Source organism: Cotesia glomerata, linkage group LG7, assembly GCF_020080835.1.
Source record: "Cotesia glomerata isolate CgM1 linkage group LG7, MPM_Cglom_v2.3, whole genome shotgun sequence".
NCBI lineage: Eukaryota > Metazoa > Arthropoda > Insecta > Hymenoptera > Braconidae > Cotesia > Cotesia glomerata.
The window spans coordinates 3,554,374-3,573,734 of NC_058164.1; the positions used below are offsets into that span (position 1 = coordinate 3,554,374).

General features: G+C 27.8%; 2 protein-coding genes and 2 long non-coding RNA genes across 10 annotated transcripts in view; 2 read left to right on the top strand and 2 right to left on the bottom strand.

The window, feature by feature from the left end:
- The window catches only part of LOC123269409, a 174,485-nt gene that overhangs the window by 118,644 nt on the left and 36,480 nt on the right, over positions 1 to 19,361 (top strand). The window lies entirely within an intron of this gene.
- LOC123269398 (trihelix transcription factor GT-3b-like) lies at positions 8,491 to 10,830 on the top strand. Of its 4 annotated transcripts, none has more exons than XM_044735091.1 (5): positions 8,491 to 8,908; positions 8,985 to 9,062; positions 9,611 to 9,698; positions 9,782 to 9,918; positions 10,005 to 10,830. In XM_044735091.1, the coding sequence occupies exons 1-5, from the start codon at positions 8,882 to 8,884 to the stop codon at positions 10,674 to 10,676; spliced, it is 1,002 nt and encodes a 333-aa protein (XP_044591026.1). In that variant the 5' UTR covers positions 8,491 to 8,881; the 3' UTR covers positions 10,677 to 10,830. The 4 variants fall into 4 exon arrangements, with proteins under 4 accessions (XP_044591026.1, XP_044591024.1, XP_044591023.1 ...); XM_044735089.1 differs by having other exon boundaries at positions 8,493 to 8,908; positions 9,633 to 9,698; XM_044735088.1 differs by having other exon boundaries at positions 8,496 to 8,908; positions 8,982 to 9,062; positions 9,633 to 9,698.
- Positions 11,343 to 13,185, bottom strand: LOC123269393 (putative nuclease HARBI1). 2 transcript variants are annotated; one of them, XM_044735083.1, is made up of 4 exons: positions 12,939 to 13,185; positions 12,515 to 12,803; positions 11,806 to 12,342; positions 11,343 to 11,607 (listed from the first exon to the last, which is right to left on the bottom strand). In XM_044735083.1, exons 2-4 carry the CDS (start codon positions 12,801 to 12,803, stop codon positions 11,420 to 11,422), a joined length of 1,014 nt encoding a protein of 337 aa, XP_044591018.1. In that variant the 5' UTR covers positions 12,939 to 13,185; the 3' UTR covers positions 11,343 to 11,419. The 2 variants fall into 2 exon arrangements, with proteins under 2 accessions (XP_044591018.1, XP_044591016.1); XM_044735081.1 differs by having other exon boundaries at positions 11,344 to 12,342; positions 12,939 to 13,182.
- Positions 16,698 to 19,252, bottom strand: LOC123269404. 3 transcript variants are annotated; one of them, XR_006510397.1, is made up of 5 exons: positions 19,035 to 19,252; positions 18,646 to 18,709; positions 18,300 to 18,397; positions 18,178 to 18,215; positions 16,698 to 17,167 (listed from the first exon to the last, which is right to left on the bottom strand). It is a non-coding gene; the product is annotated as an uncharacterized LOC123269404 (long non-coding RNA). The 3 variants fall into 3 exon arrangements; XR_006510398.1 differs by lacking the exon at positions 16,698 to 17,167 and having other exon boundaries at positions 18,116 to 18,215; positions 18,300 to 18,392; XR_006510396.1 differs by lacking the exon at positions 16,698 to 17,167 and having other exon boundaries at positions 18,116 to 18,215.

Below are 19,361 nucleotides of genomic sequence, written 5' to 3' on the forward strand. Positions count from 1 at the left end.
GTTATAAAATCCAACAACCTCATGCTTATCATCCCACAAGTTATATAATGAGCGTCAATCGGGGCTTAAATGTATAAACTTTTATGCAAACATATCCTCCGTAGATGAGGATCTATAAGCTAAATCATGTGAAAATTTGCTAGTAATTAGAATTCACTCCGGTAATTATAGTGGCAAACATGCACAGCACACATTTTATTATGCAACAAGATTTCGAGGGGCGTAATTCAGTATACAGAAATCAGTGACTCGAAATTGACGTGGGTAGAAGGTAGAAGGTAAGAGGGTTAAAGTAAAGACACCAACGTATCTACAGACTTACCTTGAACACAATTCATCTCAACAAAGTTCTCAAGCTTAAGTTTGTACAACGAAACTCGTCTCGAGAAATGTCCGACAATTAAAAGCTACCGAGGAACTTTGAATAAAGACAAATAGATTCATGTAGGATTGACACGCCGTACGTCGTTGTATTAACAGAGAACCGCCAAGAAGAAGAGGTAACATTTTATGGATTAAGCTGACAACGAGAAATATCTGAATTTAAATCCAAGTCTCAATTAAATGAAATATATATAATACATTGCACGAATATCATAGACGTATCATGGTACTTTTGACCCATGGTAATTGTCTCACGTCTCGCAAATTTCAATTAACTCACAAATTAAACGCTGACTTATTTAAAACTGTTATTATGCCGGTTAGGTGTACTTTAATTAATTAAAGGAGATTTTTGCATCGTTGTTCTGGGTGCGATTCATACTGAACAAACTCGACGAATTATATTCGTCATTTTCGAAAGTGTTATAATTAATTAGACAATGGCTTCATTTCTGGTTGCTGGATTTCGTTTTGGTAGAACAAGAGAATGTGTTGAAAATTTTTGCAAGATTTTGATGGTATATTGGGTAATCTGATTAGTTATTAGTTATAAATGTACGGTAGGCGTATTACTTTAGAAGCAAATGAGGGAGTGGATTATTGGTTTAAAATTTGATGGCTTGAAAGAGACATGGAAGCTCAGTGCATCAAGAGCTTACTAATTAATCCACCGATGTACTTGGATTGGAGGAATCTGCTTCCTTAATATAATACATTATCTATATGACGTAAATTGTGGTTTCGATCCATTAAGAAATTAACGCTTATTATCATTTTTTAGATGGTTATTGATAATTTGCATTGCGAATTCCATTAAGCTGTATAGTGGCACAAGATACTGTTGAAGTAACATGAGAGCGTATCAAAACAATTTTTTTTCGGGAATCAATGCACAGTAAAAAATTTTGCGTCATTGCGTCAAAAAAGTTTGTGTTAAAAATTTTTATGGTAAATATTTAACATTTTTTTGTGTTGATTTAACAGAATGAATGTTAAATTTACACATAGAAGTGTTAAATTTTATAACACTAAATTTTTTGACGCGATGAACCAAAATTTTTTACTGTATTCATTGACATTCTAATTGTTTAATATTATAAACATCGAATTCTTGAATTTATTAACAATTAAAAAAATGATTAATTTTCATACTATCACGTATATTAAATTTAAAATATATTTTGTTTCAAAATTTAATAACTTGTTATGTGAATTTTATGTCAATTTATAAAATTTCATAGTTATAGATTCTCAAAATTCTAGTACAAATCAGTGCAAGAATTACGCCATATTTTTTTTTGTATACTTTTGAAAAAAAATTTTCAATAGTATAGATATCGATGGTTTTCTGACGCAACCTCGTATCTCAAAAATGACAATATTAGAGATAAGGTAAAAAATGGCTTATAAAAAATTAATATTCATCTAAAAACAATATTTATCACTTGTATTTTCTAAAAATACTATCGTATTTATTATTAATCTGGTTTATATTTTTTTTCAGTAGAACCCTTTCATGTTAAAAAATCGAGATACGTGGTTGCATTAGAAAACCCTCGATATGTCAAATTTATATTGAATAGAAAGTTTGGAAAATCCAAAAGTGCACGCCTTATAACGCTCATTCATTTTTTAAGAAAAAATAAATTGTGTAACTGATAAAAAAAAAAGAAAATTATAATTAAGTAATTTCTTACAGAGTATTTTTTTTTTTTTAAATATCAGCGCCCTTTTTTCTTGTTATATGCGCACGCAGTCTAAAAAAATCTAGCTTTATCAAGTGGCGCCATAGTTTTCACGTGACAAATAAGGAAAATTCGTTTGTCTTTGTACGGTTATATCGTAATAAATTTTAATAAAAATTCAATTTAAAAAAAAAAATACGTAAACTAGGCTACTGATATGAAATACGGACCCAGTTCATCGCATTCGTAAACTAATAAAAAAAGTCCGGTCTTGAAATATCAATTTGTTCGGGAGTAATCATTGGTACATCCAAAATGGTGTGACATCCGGACGTCCACGTAAAATTTTTCTCAAAACGATTTTTTTTCAAAATAGCTACATGAAATGATTTTAGAAAGTAAAAGATGGTTTAATTTAAGTGTTTTCTCCGTGTACATCTACTTATACTATTGTATAAGTGTAATATGGTTGTGATAGAGACATTTAAAGATCACAAAATTGCTTGACCTTGACGAGTCGAGTATAAAGCACAACCTCACGCGCTTCGCGCTATGAGGCGTGCAATATTTGCCAAATTTATATTTCTAGATTATAGTTACAATTTTTTGTGAAAAAAAATTTTTTTTGATACAGAATTCTAGGAAAAATTCAAATTAACCTTTTTAAATCATAGCTGCATTAATTCCGGGAAAAAAAATTTTTATTTTGATCAACAATTAGATTTCACCACTGAAAATTAGTGAAAGATTTTTTTACAAAAGATGATTATTACCATGTATCATTTAAACGTGTTGATTTATTAAAAAAATGAAGTTATTTTTGACTCATGAGATTTATTGCAATAAATCGAACCAACTATTAAACGACGATTCTGATTTATCACAACGAAATAATTAGTCGTAAAGATTTAATCATAAGAAAATTACTGAGCAAAGTTCTGATCAAGAAAGTATGGAGAATAATCCAAAGCATGTTGAAAAATAATAAACAATCGGCCATTTTATGACGACTGGTGGTATCTTCATCCGGTTTCGCAGCTCTGGCTGTCGGAAGCTACCGGCGACCGCGATAATTCTCCCTTTTATATACATTACACATCACCTCTCACGTTTAGTTACATAATAATATAATATAATATTCTTTATTTAATTCGAAACCACTCAAGCATACATTGAAGAACGATTTGCATTAGCCACACCCAGTTATACTTCAGTCCATGAGCGTTGATCCCATCGCGTGCAGAGCTAAGTTACTCGACTGGATTTCAAATTAAAACTGCTTATGCTGCTTCTGGTACAATAGAAACATAAAGAACTTACATAGATAAATGTTTATATTAACGTTCAAGGGATGATCAAGTCATGAGGTGGTTTGATTTAAGACCGCAAGATTCATTAGATCTTTTACTTATTAATTCTTATCGTTAATATTACTATTGTTTAACAATCTCTTAAAGTTATTAGCTATGTAATTCAAAATTAATTCCAGTAGAATCTTGATAAGATAAAGTTCAAGGAAAAATTTTAAAATATAGATATATAAAAAAATAAAATATTTAAAAAATCGAATGAGATTTTATAGAATTTTTTAATTTGAAAAGTTCAAATTTTAATTTATTAAGTTTTCTTATTGAAAAAATTCATTTTTAAAAAAGATAGCTTTTATTTAGTTCAAATTTAACTAATAAGTTCTATTTAACTTCATAATTTTGTAATTTGAAAACGAATAACTGCACAAATACGATTAAAGATTTTTTTTTGTAAAAAAGGTTTTAATAAAAATTTTAATTTGTCTAAAATCTAGCAAAAAATTTTTGAAATAAGAAATTTGTCTCAATTTTATTTTTTTCAGAAAGTTATCGAGGTTTTATTTTATTTAGATATTTTTTTTATAATCCAAAGCAAATTCTGAAAAAAGAGAGATATAGATAGAATACTTTATTTATGCCAAGGTTAATACCAGATGGCAATTTTAACAATATACACACAAAAGGATTACAATAATTCTTAATGTATACAAATATAATTAAAAATAATTAAAAATAAGTTTAATATAATTAAATTAGTAATAATAAATTAATGAAATGAATAATAATATAATTATCAAATAACAAGATTATTCAAAAATAATTTTCATTTAGCGGATCTTAAGAGAAACGGAGAAGTGTAAAAAAAAAAAAAAATTTTTAAAGAGAGTTTCAAGTTTCTTGGGAAAATGTCTCAAATTAATGTATAACTCAAGTATTCGACATGTATGAAACATTTCACCATCTTTTACGTGAGTTTGGGTGCATACTATATACTATATTCTGTATAAACTTAATTCAGAAGCATCCGTCGGTGAGATTACTTCTGTTGACAGATCTCGACCACGACACGTGACACGAATTAAGCTTATAGGAGAAGATGTAATTACATATACAGTAAAACATTGTTCTCTGTAGACTAGGATTATCTGGAAGCTACCACAAAGCACTGTACTATCGGGGTTATTAATTATATTGATACCTTGTGTGGACCAAAATTGAGATAATACTTGCGAATAACGTGTTGTATGTTGTATCATATCATGTGTTATCCATAAATGTAATTGACTATATTTAGATACTAAATTTCATTAATTAATCGAATATTCTGCAAAGGAAAATATTAGTTTTTATTTTTATGATCATGATCATGATAAATTTTGCAGAAATACTGACGCCGAATGGGTTTAATATGTATTGCGCAAGTTGTCTTCATCATTTTACCTTTATTAATTCCTAATTTAAGCTTATTATGGAAAAAAAATTTTTTTTTCAATAATTAATATCCCCATGAAAAAATTTTATTAAAAAACATTTAAGAAATATATTAAAAACCATTGAAAAATATATAAAACACATTTTCAATAGCTAACTTTTTGGCGAATTTTCATATGCATTATTGCATTTTGTTATTATTGCATTACGTTGACCTTTCATTTGAGTACCCATATGAATTTTTTAATATATTTTATATATATATGATATTTATGAAATATATAAAATATATGAAAAGTGCATGTGGGTACTCAAATGAAAGGTCTCGATGAGTATAACATCAGAATGGACTTATATTTACGAAAATGTTAATAATTAAGAATGACTATTGCATTTTATTAACTAATAATATTTTTAACGATATAAGCTCGTTCTGATATTACACTTACCGAGACCTTTCATTTTAGTACCTACATGCACTTTTCATATATTTTATATATTTCATATATCATATATATAAAATATATAAAAAAATTCATGTGAGTACTTCAACAAAAGGTCTCGATGAGTGTAACATCGAGATGAGCTTATATCTATAAAAATGTCAATAATTAAGAAATGACCTTGTATCTTGTAAACTATTGACATTTTTAAAGATATAAGCTCACCCCGACATTACACTCACCGAGACCTTTCATTTGAGTACTTACATGCACTTTTCATATATTTTATATATCATACAGGGTGTCCCAAAAGTCACGGACGCCATTGTAGCATCTGATGAAAAAAATAATTCTGAGACGAAAAGTCCTTAGCCATTTTTCAATTAACCGTATAGATAATTAATTATTAATTAAAAATAACGTCTCTTTATTTGTTAGAGAGAGAACGCCAGTGTCCAGTAAAGTATGTGCCAAACAAATACACAACTAACTGTATGACTATAACTAGTTTCTATAGCTAAGGTAGTCACACATATTTATTTACACATTCACACTTGCAAGCGTCTTCATTGGAACGCAATTGACTTGACACTAGTGCTCTCTCTCTCTCTCTAACGCATAAAAGGACGTTATTTTAATTAATAATTAATTATCTATGCGTCTGATTAAAAAATGGCTAAGGACTTTTCGTCTCAGAATTATTTTGTTTATCAGATGCTACAATGGCGTCCGTTACTTCTGGGACACTCTGTATATAAAATATATAAAAAAATTCATGTAGGTACTCAAATGAAAAGTCTCGATGACTATAACATCAGAATGTACTTATATTTACGAAAATGTTAATTATTAAAGAATGACCATTTCATTTTGTTAACTAATGATATTTATAAGTATATAAGCTCATTCCGATTGATCAATATCAATTTTTTCCAGAGGGTAATATACCTTTCCAAAGAACAAAAAATATTTTTCCACACAAAAACCAGGTGATGTGATGAAAGCAATAAACAAATCGATTTCTATCTGCGGTTATTGAACAAGAATGTAAATACGCATTACGGTTGATATCCACCTTTGACATCTTTCGGCACAAAATATCCAATAAATAATACCGAGCCCCCTTTATCTGTTTATCTAACAAAGACGATAATAGTCTTGAGTCTACATTCTACGGTACAGCGTATTATGTAACGAAGCAATTCTTGCTTTTAATATAAAATATAACATTATATTATTGTATTATATAAAAAGTATACCTAAGCGTCGTTAAATGTAATAAAAATATTGTAGCGAGGGCAGAAGCTGGTGGCACACGCTTTGCCGGGACAACATAATTCAATTTGACGTCAATTCAACCCTACTCTCTATTATTATTATTACTTTCAAAGCTACTTCCTCACTCTTTATTTTACGTGTATACATCTACATCTCTTTATCTTCTTTTGTACTCCTTTTCTCTTTGCCTTCAATGATTGTGTCCTTTTTTTCGCGACAGCAGATGCTAGATGATGTGATAATAAACTAAATTATTCTGTTACTCTTTTAACTCATTTTCCACCGCCCTTTCAACTAATAATTCACAACAAATAATTAAAGAATCAATTCGTTCTTTCTACTGATTCATTTAATTATAGAAAAAAAAATTATCTTAGAAAATCACAATAGCGCCATCTCTGAGACACAATTAAAATTACTTCAATATTTCATCCATAAGAAGATAATCAATCGATTTAATTATCAATATGTTAAAAAATTACCCCTTATTGATAGAAGAATTTATTAACTATTAATAATTAAATTTATTTGAAAACAATCATTTAATTTATTAAATTTTAATAAATATTTTTTAATATTTAATAAATATTTATTTGGAAGGAAAGTATATTTGTTAATAGTTAATAAATATTTATTAATAGTTAAATATTTATTAACAGTTAATAAATATTTTGTTGAGTAAATTTGTTTCGCTTGTAATGTCATATGATATAAAGATTTTTTATAAATAAAAATTATCTTTATAAATTATTTGCATTAATTATATTACATTGTAATTACGTTTATTGTATAATACCAAATTCTATCACTGCTCATAATTATTTTTTATACTTTTAAATATTACAAACATTAATTTATTTAGTGAATTGAATTATTATCATGTATTCCAGCTATAGGGTTAATACAAAAAGTGTCAAAAGAAAATTGTTATTTTTGCTTTTTATTTTAAATAAATATTTGTTAACAGTTAACAAATATTTATTGACCATTAATAAATATTTATTGATAATCAATAAATTATTTAATAACTGTTAATAAATATTTATTGACATTTAATAAACTAGAAAATCAAACGCGCTTTGCGCGCTTCTGTCAAAATTTTTACTACCGACAATTTAATTAATCAAAATTTTTACAAATTTCACTCATTAATATTTAACCATTGTCGTAGTTACTGTTGCTATGGTAACCGTTACTATGGTTAACCTTTGCCAAAGTGATCACCATAGTAACGAAAAGCGACAACAATGATAACGTCACATCAACTTTTTAATAAAGGATCGTATTTAATAAATAATTTATTAACAGTTAATAAAGCTTATTAAATATAAACAAATCCTTCTATCAGTGCAGAATTGTTTTCGATTTTCTTCTTTTTATAAAAAAAAATTTTTTTAAATATATTCAAGCGCGCTACAAAAATCATAAAATTATTTACCAAATCTTAAAGCACCCTTAAGTCCAATAAAAAATTTTATATTGATAAAAAAAGCGGTAAAATATTATTTTATTTATGTAATCTAAGCAAAAAAAAAATTTTAATGGATGATTAAAGTCTCAAGAATATTATCAGCGAGCAAATATCGTTTTTCTTGGGTACGATTTTTACACTCGCTATACAGTATTACAGTTGACTTTAATAGCCTATAAAATAGTGGATAATCGAAACACGCGAGGTCTGTATGGTACATACCTCTACTCTCCGTAATATAAAATATATAAATAAAAAACGCTCATGTATTTATACCCATACATTTTTTTTATTTCAACCCTCTACCAATACACTATTAACTAATAACAATAAAAATAGGTCTGAGTAGAGTGCTGTCTAGCATGTTGGTAATTTGACACGAGTAAGATAAGATCGGGTCTTTAAACTTTATTTATTCTCTTACACTTAAAAAATCCCCCACACATAGGTTGCTTTCCAATTAATACAAAAAGTGACGCAGTGTAACGCAGTGCTCGATAAAGCGCTTTCCATCAACGACACTGTTGAACACAGCCGTACACTGTTTGACACTCGAAAAAGTAGTGTGACAGATGCTTACCAAGAATTACCAACAAAAAAGAGAAGAATTCTTTTCTCTACTTATGATTTTTAATTATCTAGATTGGTATTAAAAAAACGAAAATAATTTATTGTAGAATCGAGAATCATTACTTAACCTCGCAATTTATTTACGGCATATTCTAGTAGTATTATTTGAGATTATTAAATTGAGCTTGTCTCTTACTGCTAATTAAAATTTAATAAAAATGTTCAAATGTAAATATTGCACTATTGAAGTGAGCCCTGAAAATGTCGCGAAACACGGTTGCTTTATAAATAAAAGTGAGATATTCATAGATGATGACAACAATTTCTTCTACGACGGTAATAATAAGTTTTTTAAGTCTAGAAGCAGTATTGTGAATTGTTTAAAATACCTATAAAATTTTTTTTTTAGAAGATGACTTTGCAAAAGATCCAAGACCTGAGATTGGTGAAACTACTGATGATTATGAAGCTTATGAGATCCTTGACGAAAGTTAGTACAAATAAATCATATACACTGGTCACAAAAATGAAAGCATACAAATAAATTATAAATTTTAAAGTGAAATTCAAAAATCTCTAACTTAGAGAGCAATGTTTGTAGAAACAAAACCAAATATGCAAGTAAAGCTATGTTTATCTAGTTTCAGGACTAATATACAAAAAAATAAATTTTTTTGCAATTAAAATAAAAAACAGTTTTTCATTATAAAAAATGTAGGCTGCTGCTAAAAAAAAATTTTTTTGAATTTCCAAAATGAATATAACATGAAAAAAATACTCGTTCCGTCAATTTTTCGCAATAACGATGAATCGGAAGCTTTCGGGCACTAAGAAACAATAACGTATCGCTTAGATGTTACTACTGTTACTTATGTGACTAGTGTATTTTAAGTTAGAAACATTTGCACCGAAATTAAAGAAAAATTACATATTCGTATGAGTTTCAAAAAAATTATTGCCTTACAATTAAGAAATCAAGTTTTTTAAATAATTGTTTATGTCTTTAATCGTACATAAATTTTACTTAGTAAGATATAGAAATTTTGCTTATTGTTCATAGGTTATTTAGAAGAAGAAAACGAAAAGCCTGAAAGTCTTCATTTTACAGGAAGTATAAAAAAATCAAGTACGTATTAAAATACGATATAGTTTTCAATGAGGTTATTTAATGTATTTGAAATTGTAAGTTTCATATCTATGCATGTGCAGGTGCAATGTGGACCAAAGATGCGACTTTATCACTATTGAGCTTATATGAAGCAAATGTCGAAAAATTGGACCATGCTAATAAAAAAACGAAATTATGGAACACAATTTCACTTGGTTTGAAATCGATTGACTTACAGGTAACATATTTAATGAAAAAGTAAAATCTATTCATTATGGAAAAAAAAAAAATATTCGTTATTCTTAAATTGATTAATTGTTGCAGTATTCTTCAGATCAAGTAAAATGGAAGATGAACGCTCTTCTGTCTAAGTATAAATCATGTTTCGACAATAATTCGAGAAGCGGACGTGATTATCAAACCTTTGATTATTATGATGTTATTGATGAGATAATGCAAAAAAAAAATACAAAATTCACAGCTACTTCTTCCGTTAGATCATCTAATCCATTGAAGTCTAAAAATACTCCGGTAACTAATTTATCTCCCAATAATAACTCTGTTAACCTGAATAAAATAGGAAAATCTGCTTACAAAGAGAAAGTAAATGTTAGCGAAGATAAATTATCTTCTTCGCCAAGTACAAACAGTTCAAAAGATAAGACAAATGCAACACCACGTGGGACTGGCTCGAAAATAGCAAGACAAAAAGTAGCTTTAGAACAAGAATGGCTTAAACATCTTAAAATGAATGAAGTGAAAGCAAAAGCAGATGCTGAACTTCGAGAAAAATATTTAATTCAAAAAAGAGAACAAAATGAACTTAAAAAAAATTACTTACGGTTACGAACCGAAGAATTGGAACAAAAGAAAGAACTAGAGATGCAAAAATTAAAATCAAAACAACGACGTCATGAAGATATTCTGGATATGATGAAATCACTACGTCCAAATAATGCAAGGGAACAAAAGAAAAATGCTTATGATTCTGATTAATCGATTTTCTTTCGATTTTAGCAATATTTTCATATCTTTTAACAAAATTTAAATATTTTATATTAGATTTTAATCGTTAATGCATGCAAAAACTTAAAAATTATCATAAGTTTCTTAATACGTATAATTTTATTTTTCATAATTTGTTTGCTTCCGAAACTATTTTATAATTATTTATAACACTAATTATAATTATTATTATTAATATTAATTAAATAAAACTTTAACATAATCTTATTTAAATAGAAAATAATCAGTGATCTATGATATCTAAGATTTTATGGTAAATTGAGTACCGTAAAAACTACTGACTGATGATATTTTATAATATTATTATTATTAATATTAAGGAAAACTTTCACACAATCTTTTTTAAATAGAAAATAATTAGTGAGCTGTAATATCAAAGATTTTATAGTATATTGAGTAGCGTAAGAACTACTGACTGATGATATTTTATATTATTAATTATAAGCATCCTAGTATTATTGAAATGTTTTTTACTTTTCTTTCGACTATAATTTTATTGAAATACGTACAAATTATAATAAAAATATAAGTGAATTACAGTGATTGTTTTATTTTTATAGCCAAAAATTATTTACAATTTTTAAGTTGGTTTTTTAAACATTATATTTAATTACAACTGAATAGCCAACTTTCTTCATTTTCATAACATTAATTGATGAATTAAAAAGGTAATTATAAAATATTTTGTACAATTTCACCAAGGTAATTCATGTTCACAAGTACAATTCTCTGAATAATGATTCTCTGCGATGTCGATTGTTCTGATTGTTCATATTTTCTGGAGGGTTATCTTCAATATTTGATCCACTATAATCTGCCAAACCGTCTTCAGTATCGTCATCAATATCATCATTTTCATCCACGCAATAATTATGTAAAATACAAGCTGCGAGTACTGTATCTGTAACAAAACTTAAATCTCTGTATTCAGAGAAAAATTTTATTCTACGAAATCGACCTTTTAACAATCCGAATGATTTTTCAACCGCCATTCGAGTTGCTGAAAGTCTGTAATTAAACTGCCTTTGCTGAAAAGTTAAACGGCCATTTTCACGAAATGGTGGCACAAGCCATGGTAAAGATGGATATGCTGAATCACCTATTATAAATGTGTCATTTGGAAATAAGATTTCTTCATTTTCAATTGCTGAATGGTATAGAGATGATCTTCTAAATACACGAGCATCATGTAAGGAACCTGGTTCTCCGCAGTATACGTTTGTGAATCGTGTACGAGAGTCCACAACAGCTTGTAAATTAATAGAGCAATATTTTTTACGATTAAAAAAGTCATTTCCATTATCCGCAGGTTTTTCTATACGAATATGAGTTGAATCAATTGCGCCCAAGATATTCGGAATCTGTTTTTTAGAATAAAATCCATTACATATTGTTAAAACTTCATCATTGTTTTCAGGCCATTTTACAACATCATCCAATTTAGTTAATATCCATGCTAGTACACGACGTAAAACTCGATGAACTGATGAAATAGAAATGTCAAAACGATCTGCAAGTGTTCTTAATGGTTCTGTATTTGACAAAAACCATAAAAATACTAAAAAACATATTTTTCCACTGATAGGTGTCTTTCCAAAATTATTTTTTGGTATAAACTCTGAATGTTGTAGTTCATCTGAAATATAATATTAAGAATTAAGTAGAAAATAATTAAAGTGTGGAAAATGAATTAAAAATATAAAAACAACATTGCTGTTGTCTGAAATAAAATTAAGTATTTATTGAAATACTTATACTAAGCGTATATTGTGAAAAAAAATGAAAAAGTTATTAAATAATATTAATACCTATTAACCGCAGTGCTAGACTTTTTGGCAATCTTAAATTCTCTTTAAATTCCAAGTCTGACCACTTATCGACTACTTGTATATATTCTTGAACTCGGCATCTCTTATTCCCAGTAGTTATGTATTTTAATAATGGAAAAAATAATAGATCATCATTGCCATTATCATTTATCCAGCTGTCATTTGATGATGTACTCCAAAAACTTGAATTATTATCACTTGTAGAACAATCACTACTACTCGATGAAATGGTTTCCATCAATACCAAAATAACTCTATTTTTTTCCATCTATAAGAAATAACAATTATATTAGAAATTTTGTTTTATTAATTTAATTATTGCTTCGATAAAACTTGTATTGAGAGTAAACATATTTGGTTTGGCTACTTAATGCTTATATTTAATTTATTGAACGTTACTTACTTTAAAATTATAGTTGGTTCAAATAATTATTATTAAACAAAAGTAGTATTATTACAAAACAATTATTTATTTGCCCACAAATTGTCAAAGTTCTTTAACTTATTGGAAGGTTATGTTTATAAATTATTGAGCCAAGACTTTGTCAAGGAACTTGCATTTAGATATACAACGCCCATAATTTTGCGATATTGATGCACTCTAGTGTTATTTTGAGACAACTAGCTGTTTCATTTAAACTTTTACACAGTGTTTAGCAGTGTTTCACAATGTAACGCAGAGTCCCTCTGTGTTAACTAAATGGAAAGCAACCATAGAATATAAGTAGGAACTGTAAGTTGGACCCTCTTGTGTTTAAACTGCTAACGCCTACCCCATTTTATCTTTGACTCTTGGTTTTTTAATTTTCGCTTTTGCTTGCAGTTCTTAACTCAAAGCGCCAGAAGAGCTTTGGTACTCTGTAATCTAGAGATCAATTGCGCCTAAGTGTTTTAGAGTCACTTTGGTGATGTTGATGTTATGGTAATAGTATAACCTAACAGCGATTGCTGATCAGTGATTGCTTTACTTTTTATCAGATTACTGCTGTCATTTAAACTCATAAATAAAAAATGCATTCACTTTTTATGGCGGTACTATAGATAAACAAATTTAATTATAGTACCTATTATCTTTATTAAACATTTATTGCTTTGATTTTTCCGGAATAAGGACAGTTATAAAGGATTTGATACTGATTGATGATTTTGATCACTATCAATTATTTTTGACCTTATTTACAGTTATGTATAGTTACTAACTGATAATTAATTAAAGAAATTATAAAGTTACACTTTTCATAAGTTCTCGCATTTTTAATTAGTCACATTTTTTACTTAACAAAACACAAAAATGATCCAATTTATAAAATTTTATCAAGAAAAAATATTTGAAAAATTTTAGGATTTTTTAAACAAAAAAATAATGACAAAAAAAATATGTGAAATAAAAATTTATTATGTAGAAAATGTAAAGAACTATAAATGTAATTATAAAAAAATCATTTTTTATCATTAATTCATTTGTTGAATAAAATTAAAAAATGCTAAAGCATCTTCTAATTTCAGTGTTACTTTTACATCAGTAGAGACTTTTGAATTATCTTCTTTAAAAAAGAGAAAAACCCGTTTTCTTAAAATTTCTTGAAATTTTGAGTACTTATACTTATAAGTATCCTCTATACGCAAGAATTTTTTTTAAATAGTCCTTGCGACACTCAATTTTGAAATGTTAGCATTTAAAATTTGTATATTTTACATACAAACCCTATGCTGATCGACGTTCAAGTGAAGGTTTTATTAAAAATCAATCGTATTTTTCTTAGGATTGTTTTAAAAAACTGAGAATCATTAATTTAAGATATAACAAGTATTTTTTATCAAAAATAACATAAACGAGCGGTATTTATTTTTTTTATAAAAAATGTTTGAAGTTAGTGACTTTCGATGTTTTACGTGAGTGGAAGTAAGTGAGCGATAGTCTGTAAAGAGAGGCAGCACTAGTGCGTGAGAAAGAAACCAATACCCATAACCTATTGGTGTCTTTCTATTGTCTATGAACCTCCTTAAGAAACGCTATTTTAAAGTATAATTTTAGAATTAGTACACAGAGAAAAAAGTATTGCTATTATAGTGATCCAGTGGATCGTGAACGTAGTATTGTGATTAGCTCAAAACAGTATCGTCATTTTCACGATATTATAACCTGATATATTCTATACTTCCTATTCTTATATGAACTTTCCATGGTATAGTGAATATGTAAAAACGTATTGCGATCATAAAGAAACGTTTCCTTACTACGGCGAAACGGATCGTTATCATCACGATCCACGACGCCTTCAGCGCCGCCACGCATAACCAAATCTGAAACTCTTACGAGTAGATTTGTTTACAATTTTGGTGATGAAATAGTGATAATTACATAAATTAGTTAATTAATATCAACAGCGATATGGATGATTGGGTTGTTGATAAATTACTCGAGTGGAATCTTGAAAAACTTGTGTCGATTTTTGAAGGCTATAGTAAAGAAATAAATCTTCCTATGTTAACTGTGTTAATGTCGTGTCCGTGGTTATTGTATATAATTCTACTGCGTTGATAAGAAGAAAAAATGTACAATATTGTATTAAATAAATAAAATCCTTGTTTTCATAAAAGTCTTTTTTAGCATAAATTATTTGATCCCATACTATTTTATACAAAAAAATATAATTGTATGGAGTACGTTCAGTAATAAAGAAGTAAAAATTCCATTAAAAAATTTTTTTCTTATGGCAAAAATATTTGCCTCTTTTAAATGAATATTTTGATAATACAAATTTCTAGGCTAATAATATTTGTAAAAATAAAAAAAAAAGTTATATAAGATAAAGTCCAACTGCTGTAAGTCATTATTTAAAAATTTTTAAACCTACCCAATTCTTGACTGCCATAATCTACACAAAAATTTTAAACTAATCAAGCTACAATAGGAATTTTTATTTATATTATGTTAATAACAATAATATACCAAAAAACTAAAAAAACAGTAATCTGCAATAAAATATAATTAACATTTAATTAAAGACAACTTAATCGTCTATAAACCATAGCAATATAGACACTCGATATCCGAATCTATGTGGATCGTGATAATTACGATCCACTAGATCGGGTATATGCACATCTAAAGTATAGTCATACGAGGATCGTGATCATCACTATACTGTATCGTGAAAATAGCAATACTTTTTTCTCCGTGTACAAGTATATATACGATATACTAACACCATCTTCTGTCGGAATCATTGAAAAACTCAATCGATAAGTATTACTTGCGTTAAATTTCATTGAAGCGAAGACTGAATGCGTCATTCCCTCAGAATTATTTTGTCAATTAAAGTTGACCAGGTCATGCATATTACAAGTATAGCATTTTCTATTTAAAAAACTTTCTCACTTTGAATGTAAAATATGTAACTAAAAATCAATGCGACGAATCTTCATAAAATAAAAAAATCACGATAAAATGTATAAATTGAACAATTGAAAAAAACGCAAATAAAATAATGAAAACTATCGACAAAATATAACTAAGTGGAAAGAGTTAACAGTTCCCACAGTACAGCGAATAAAATGGATTGAAAGTTGGCTGATATAATTTTACAATTGCTGTCACAACACGAGCCACTTGATCTGACCGATTAAAAAGGCACCTCGAGTTGCCAGCTCTAAATAGTTCCTTTCAATTGTTCTCTTTCGAGCGCGGTCTTAATAAAAAAAATCCCTTTTGGACTGTTACGTCAGTGTCATGTGACATTTTTTTTGCCGTCTCTATTTTGCTTTTGTGTTCTTACATATTTCGTTTCTACGTGGCTACACACGTATGTAACACAAGTGTATATGTATATTAATCGACCCAAAGCCCAAATATAGTCTCGACTCGAGTGTCAGATAGCTAACCCAAAAAAGTACTCGAATTGCTGAGAAAGGAAACACCGAATTATCGCTCTAACCAGATTCTATTGGAATCAAATCAGCCAGGCGGGTTAAGCTTTATCCGATTACATTTTAAACTTTATTGGATTATTGACATTTTAATAAAACAATTTTAACTTTCTATGGACGTTATGGGGTTATTAAAAGTGGTTAAATAAAATCGTTATGCTCATTTTTGAAAATTATGTTGTAGTAATCTATTTCTTTCGTTTTATAATTTATTCAAGTTATAACTATACTCTTTACAATATTCGGATGAAGTTAATTAAATCTCACAATAAATAATCAATCCCGTAGAATATAGTTATCAGAAAACAATACAATAGATAAATTTCGTGTATAAATAATAGTCAATATAGTACTTCGCGATTACAATAATACGATGCGTGAAATAAAGGAAAATAGGATGTGTCCTAGACCGTAAGTGTGTATATTTCAGTGGCTGAGGAAAATCTGCCTCATGCCCCTTGACTCTTGAGGGTGTTAGCCTTTGCTAACACTTAGCGTTGGTCTTGGGGTCCCGTGACGTCATGAGCCCCTTGAATGCCGGGGAAGGGATTTTATGGCCCAAAGAGTACGGTGGTTGACACAAAATTTCCGAGAGTGGAAAAGTACTCCCACAATGTAATTACTAATCTATTCAAGCAAACGCTTTCTTCTTGTGGTGACGTGGCTTCAATTTGCAATTCCCAAATGTGTTTAAAGGATTATCTACACAGTAAAAAATTTTGCGTCGTTGCGTCAAAAAGTTTTGTGTTAAAAATTTTTTTGTTAAATATTTAACACTTTTATGTGTAAATTTAACATTTATTATGTTAAATTAACACAAAAAAGTGTTAAATTGACACAAAAAAATGTTAAATATTTAACATAAAAATTTTTAACACAAAACTTTTTGACGCATTGACGCAAAATTTTTTACTATGTAGCTGACACATATATTTATTACAGAAATTAATTTTTTCGTGGCCGTTAAAAAAAAAGTACTTGATTCAAAGAAAATATATTTTTTTTAATACTTTTGGCTCAATTTTTTTTTTATAATACCTTGTACTGATCTTAAAAGATTCTGAAATTTTAATGTCCATCGTTATTTTTGACGATTTTCAAAAATTCAAAATTTGACAAATTTGATATTTTTTAAAATATTTTTTTTTCAGCAGCCTCAAGTGCCCCCTTTCAATCAAACGAAATACCATTCCTGTATCTACAATAGCGTTTGAGATATTACAAAAATAAAATTGAAAAGCTGGAAAGATCGTGAAATTTCGAATTAGCATATCGACGGTCTAATTAGCAATTGGTCTAACTCCATATTTTTTAGAAGGTGATTTTTTAACATTTTGATGTAACAACAGTCCAATTATAAATTATTTAAATGATCCAAACGAGAATATTATACCTCTATTAGATATTAAATTATTTTTTGAAGTGATAATTAATTTTTAATTAATTGTTTTTTCACACAAATGGAAGATTTTTAAAAATGGAGTTAGACAATTTGCTAATTAGAACGTCGATATCTTTCGAAAAAAATTTTTTAATTTTTTTTTCCTTTGGCAGAACTTCGTTATATAATAAAAGAAAACTTCTGATCAAAATTTGTCCAAATTGAAAGAGGTCGATTCCAACTATCGGTCGATTTGACAAGAAATGTCCTTCATGTAATTTTTTTATTAAGATAAATTTATAAATTCTAAAAATGACAAATAAATGATCACCCAGTCTGTTGAAGTTCTTGAACGTGTAATTAGCTGCCCTATAATAAAAGTATAATTATGCCCAAAATTACGGTTCTATTAATTAATTATCAAATTAGTAAGTAAAAAATGATATAATTTACTGGGTTTTTTTCAAGCGTTATTCTTTTCCTTCTCCCCACATCAGTTTGAATTTGCATGATCCTAATCCACTTGTAGAATCCTCTACCTCACACCTGCACTGATAGAAGGATTTGTTTATAGTTAAAAATATTTGTTAATATTTAACAAATCATTTATTAGAGACCACTTTTTAGTCCTTAACAAATATTTCTTAGTATTCAAAAAGATTTATTAATATTTAATAAATGAATATCAGATTTATTAAATACAAACAAATCATTTTAAATACTAAGAAATATTTATTTGATACTAAATATTGGTCTCTAATAAATGATTTGTTAATTATTAACAAATATTTTTTGATACAAATAAATCCTTCTATCAGTGTGTATTTGGGAAAACCACAGCAAGGCACTCCAGAAACATTACACTGTGATTAATGCATATTGGTATTATTACATTAGAAAAAAAAACTTCTTTTAATTAAGAATTTATGTTCTTGACTCGAGAACGTATCTTCTCGAAAATTTCTGAGAATTTACTTTTTTCTGAAAAATTGGTCAAATTGATTATATTAATTTTGATTTAATTTAAATCAAGCTATTCGTTTCTCTGTTGATTATAATGGAAACAGATATTGATATTTTTCTATATCAAAAAATTCTTCATTTTAACAAATTCTTTATTCGTACTTTATTTTTATTTATTCTCAGTGATAAAATTACTACAATAAAAATAATTAATTTTTAACTTACCGTAAAGATGGGACAGACTTGTCCCTTAGCGAAAGTAATCGCCAAAACTCCCAGTAGTAACAATATTAGAACAGTTTTTGACATAGTTGCTTATTAGAGAGAATATCTTATCAGCTGACGTGCCCAAAATGGTCTTTATACCCAGTAAGTCTGCATATGTTTATTTATAACGGCAAAAGTTAGCAAATATCAATAATTGTTTTTCAAGTTACGTCGAATGCTAGATAAGAATAATAATGTGATATAAGAACTAGTTCGTACATCGGTTAATCAGCTAGAGTAATTATCTTCATATCTGCATTATTATTCCTTATCGTATTTTTTTTT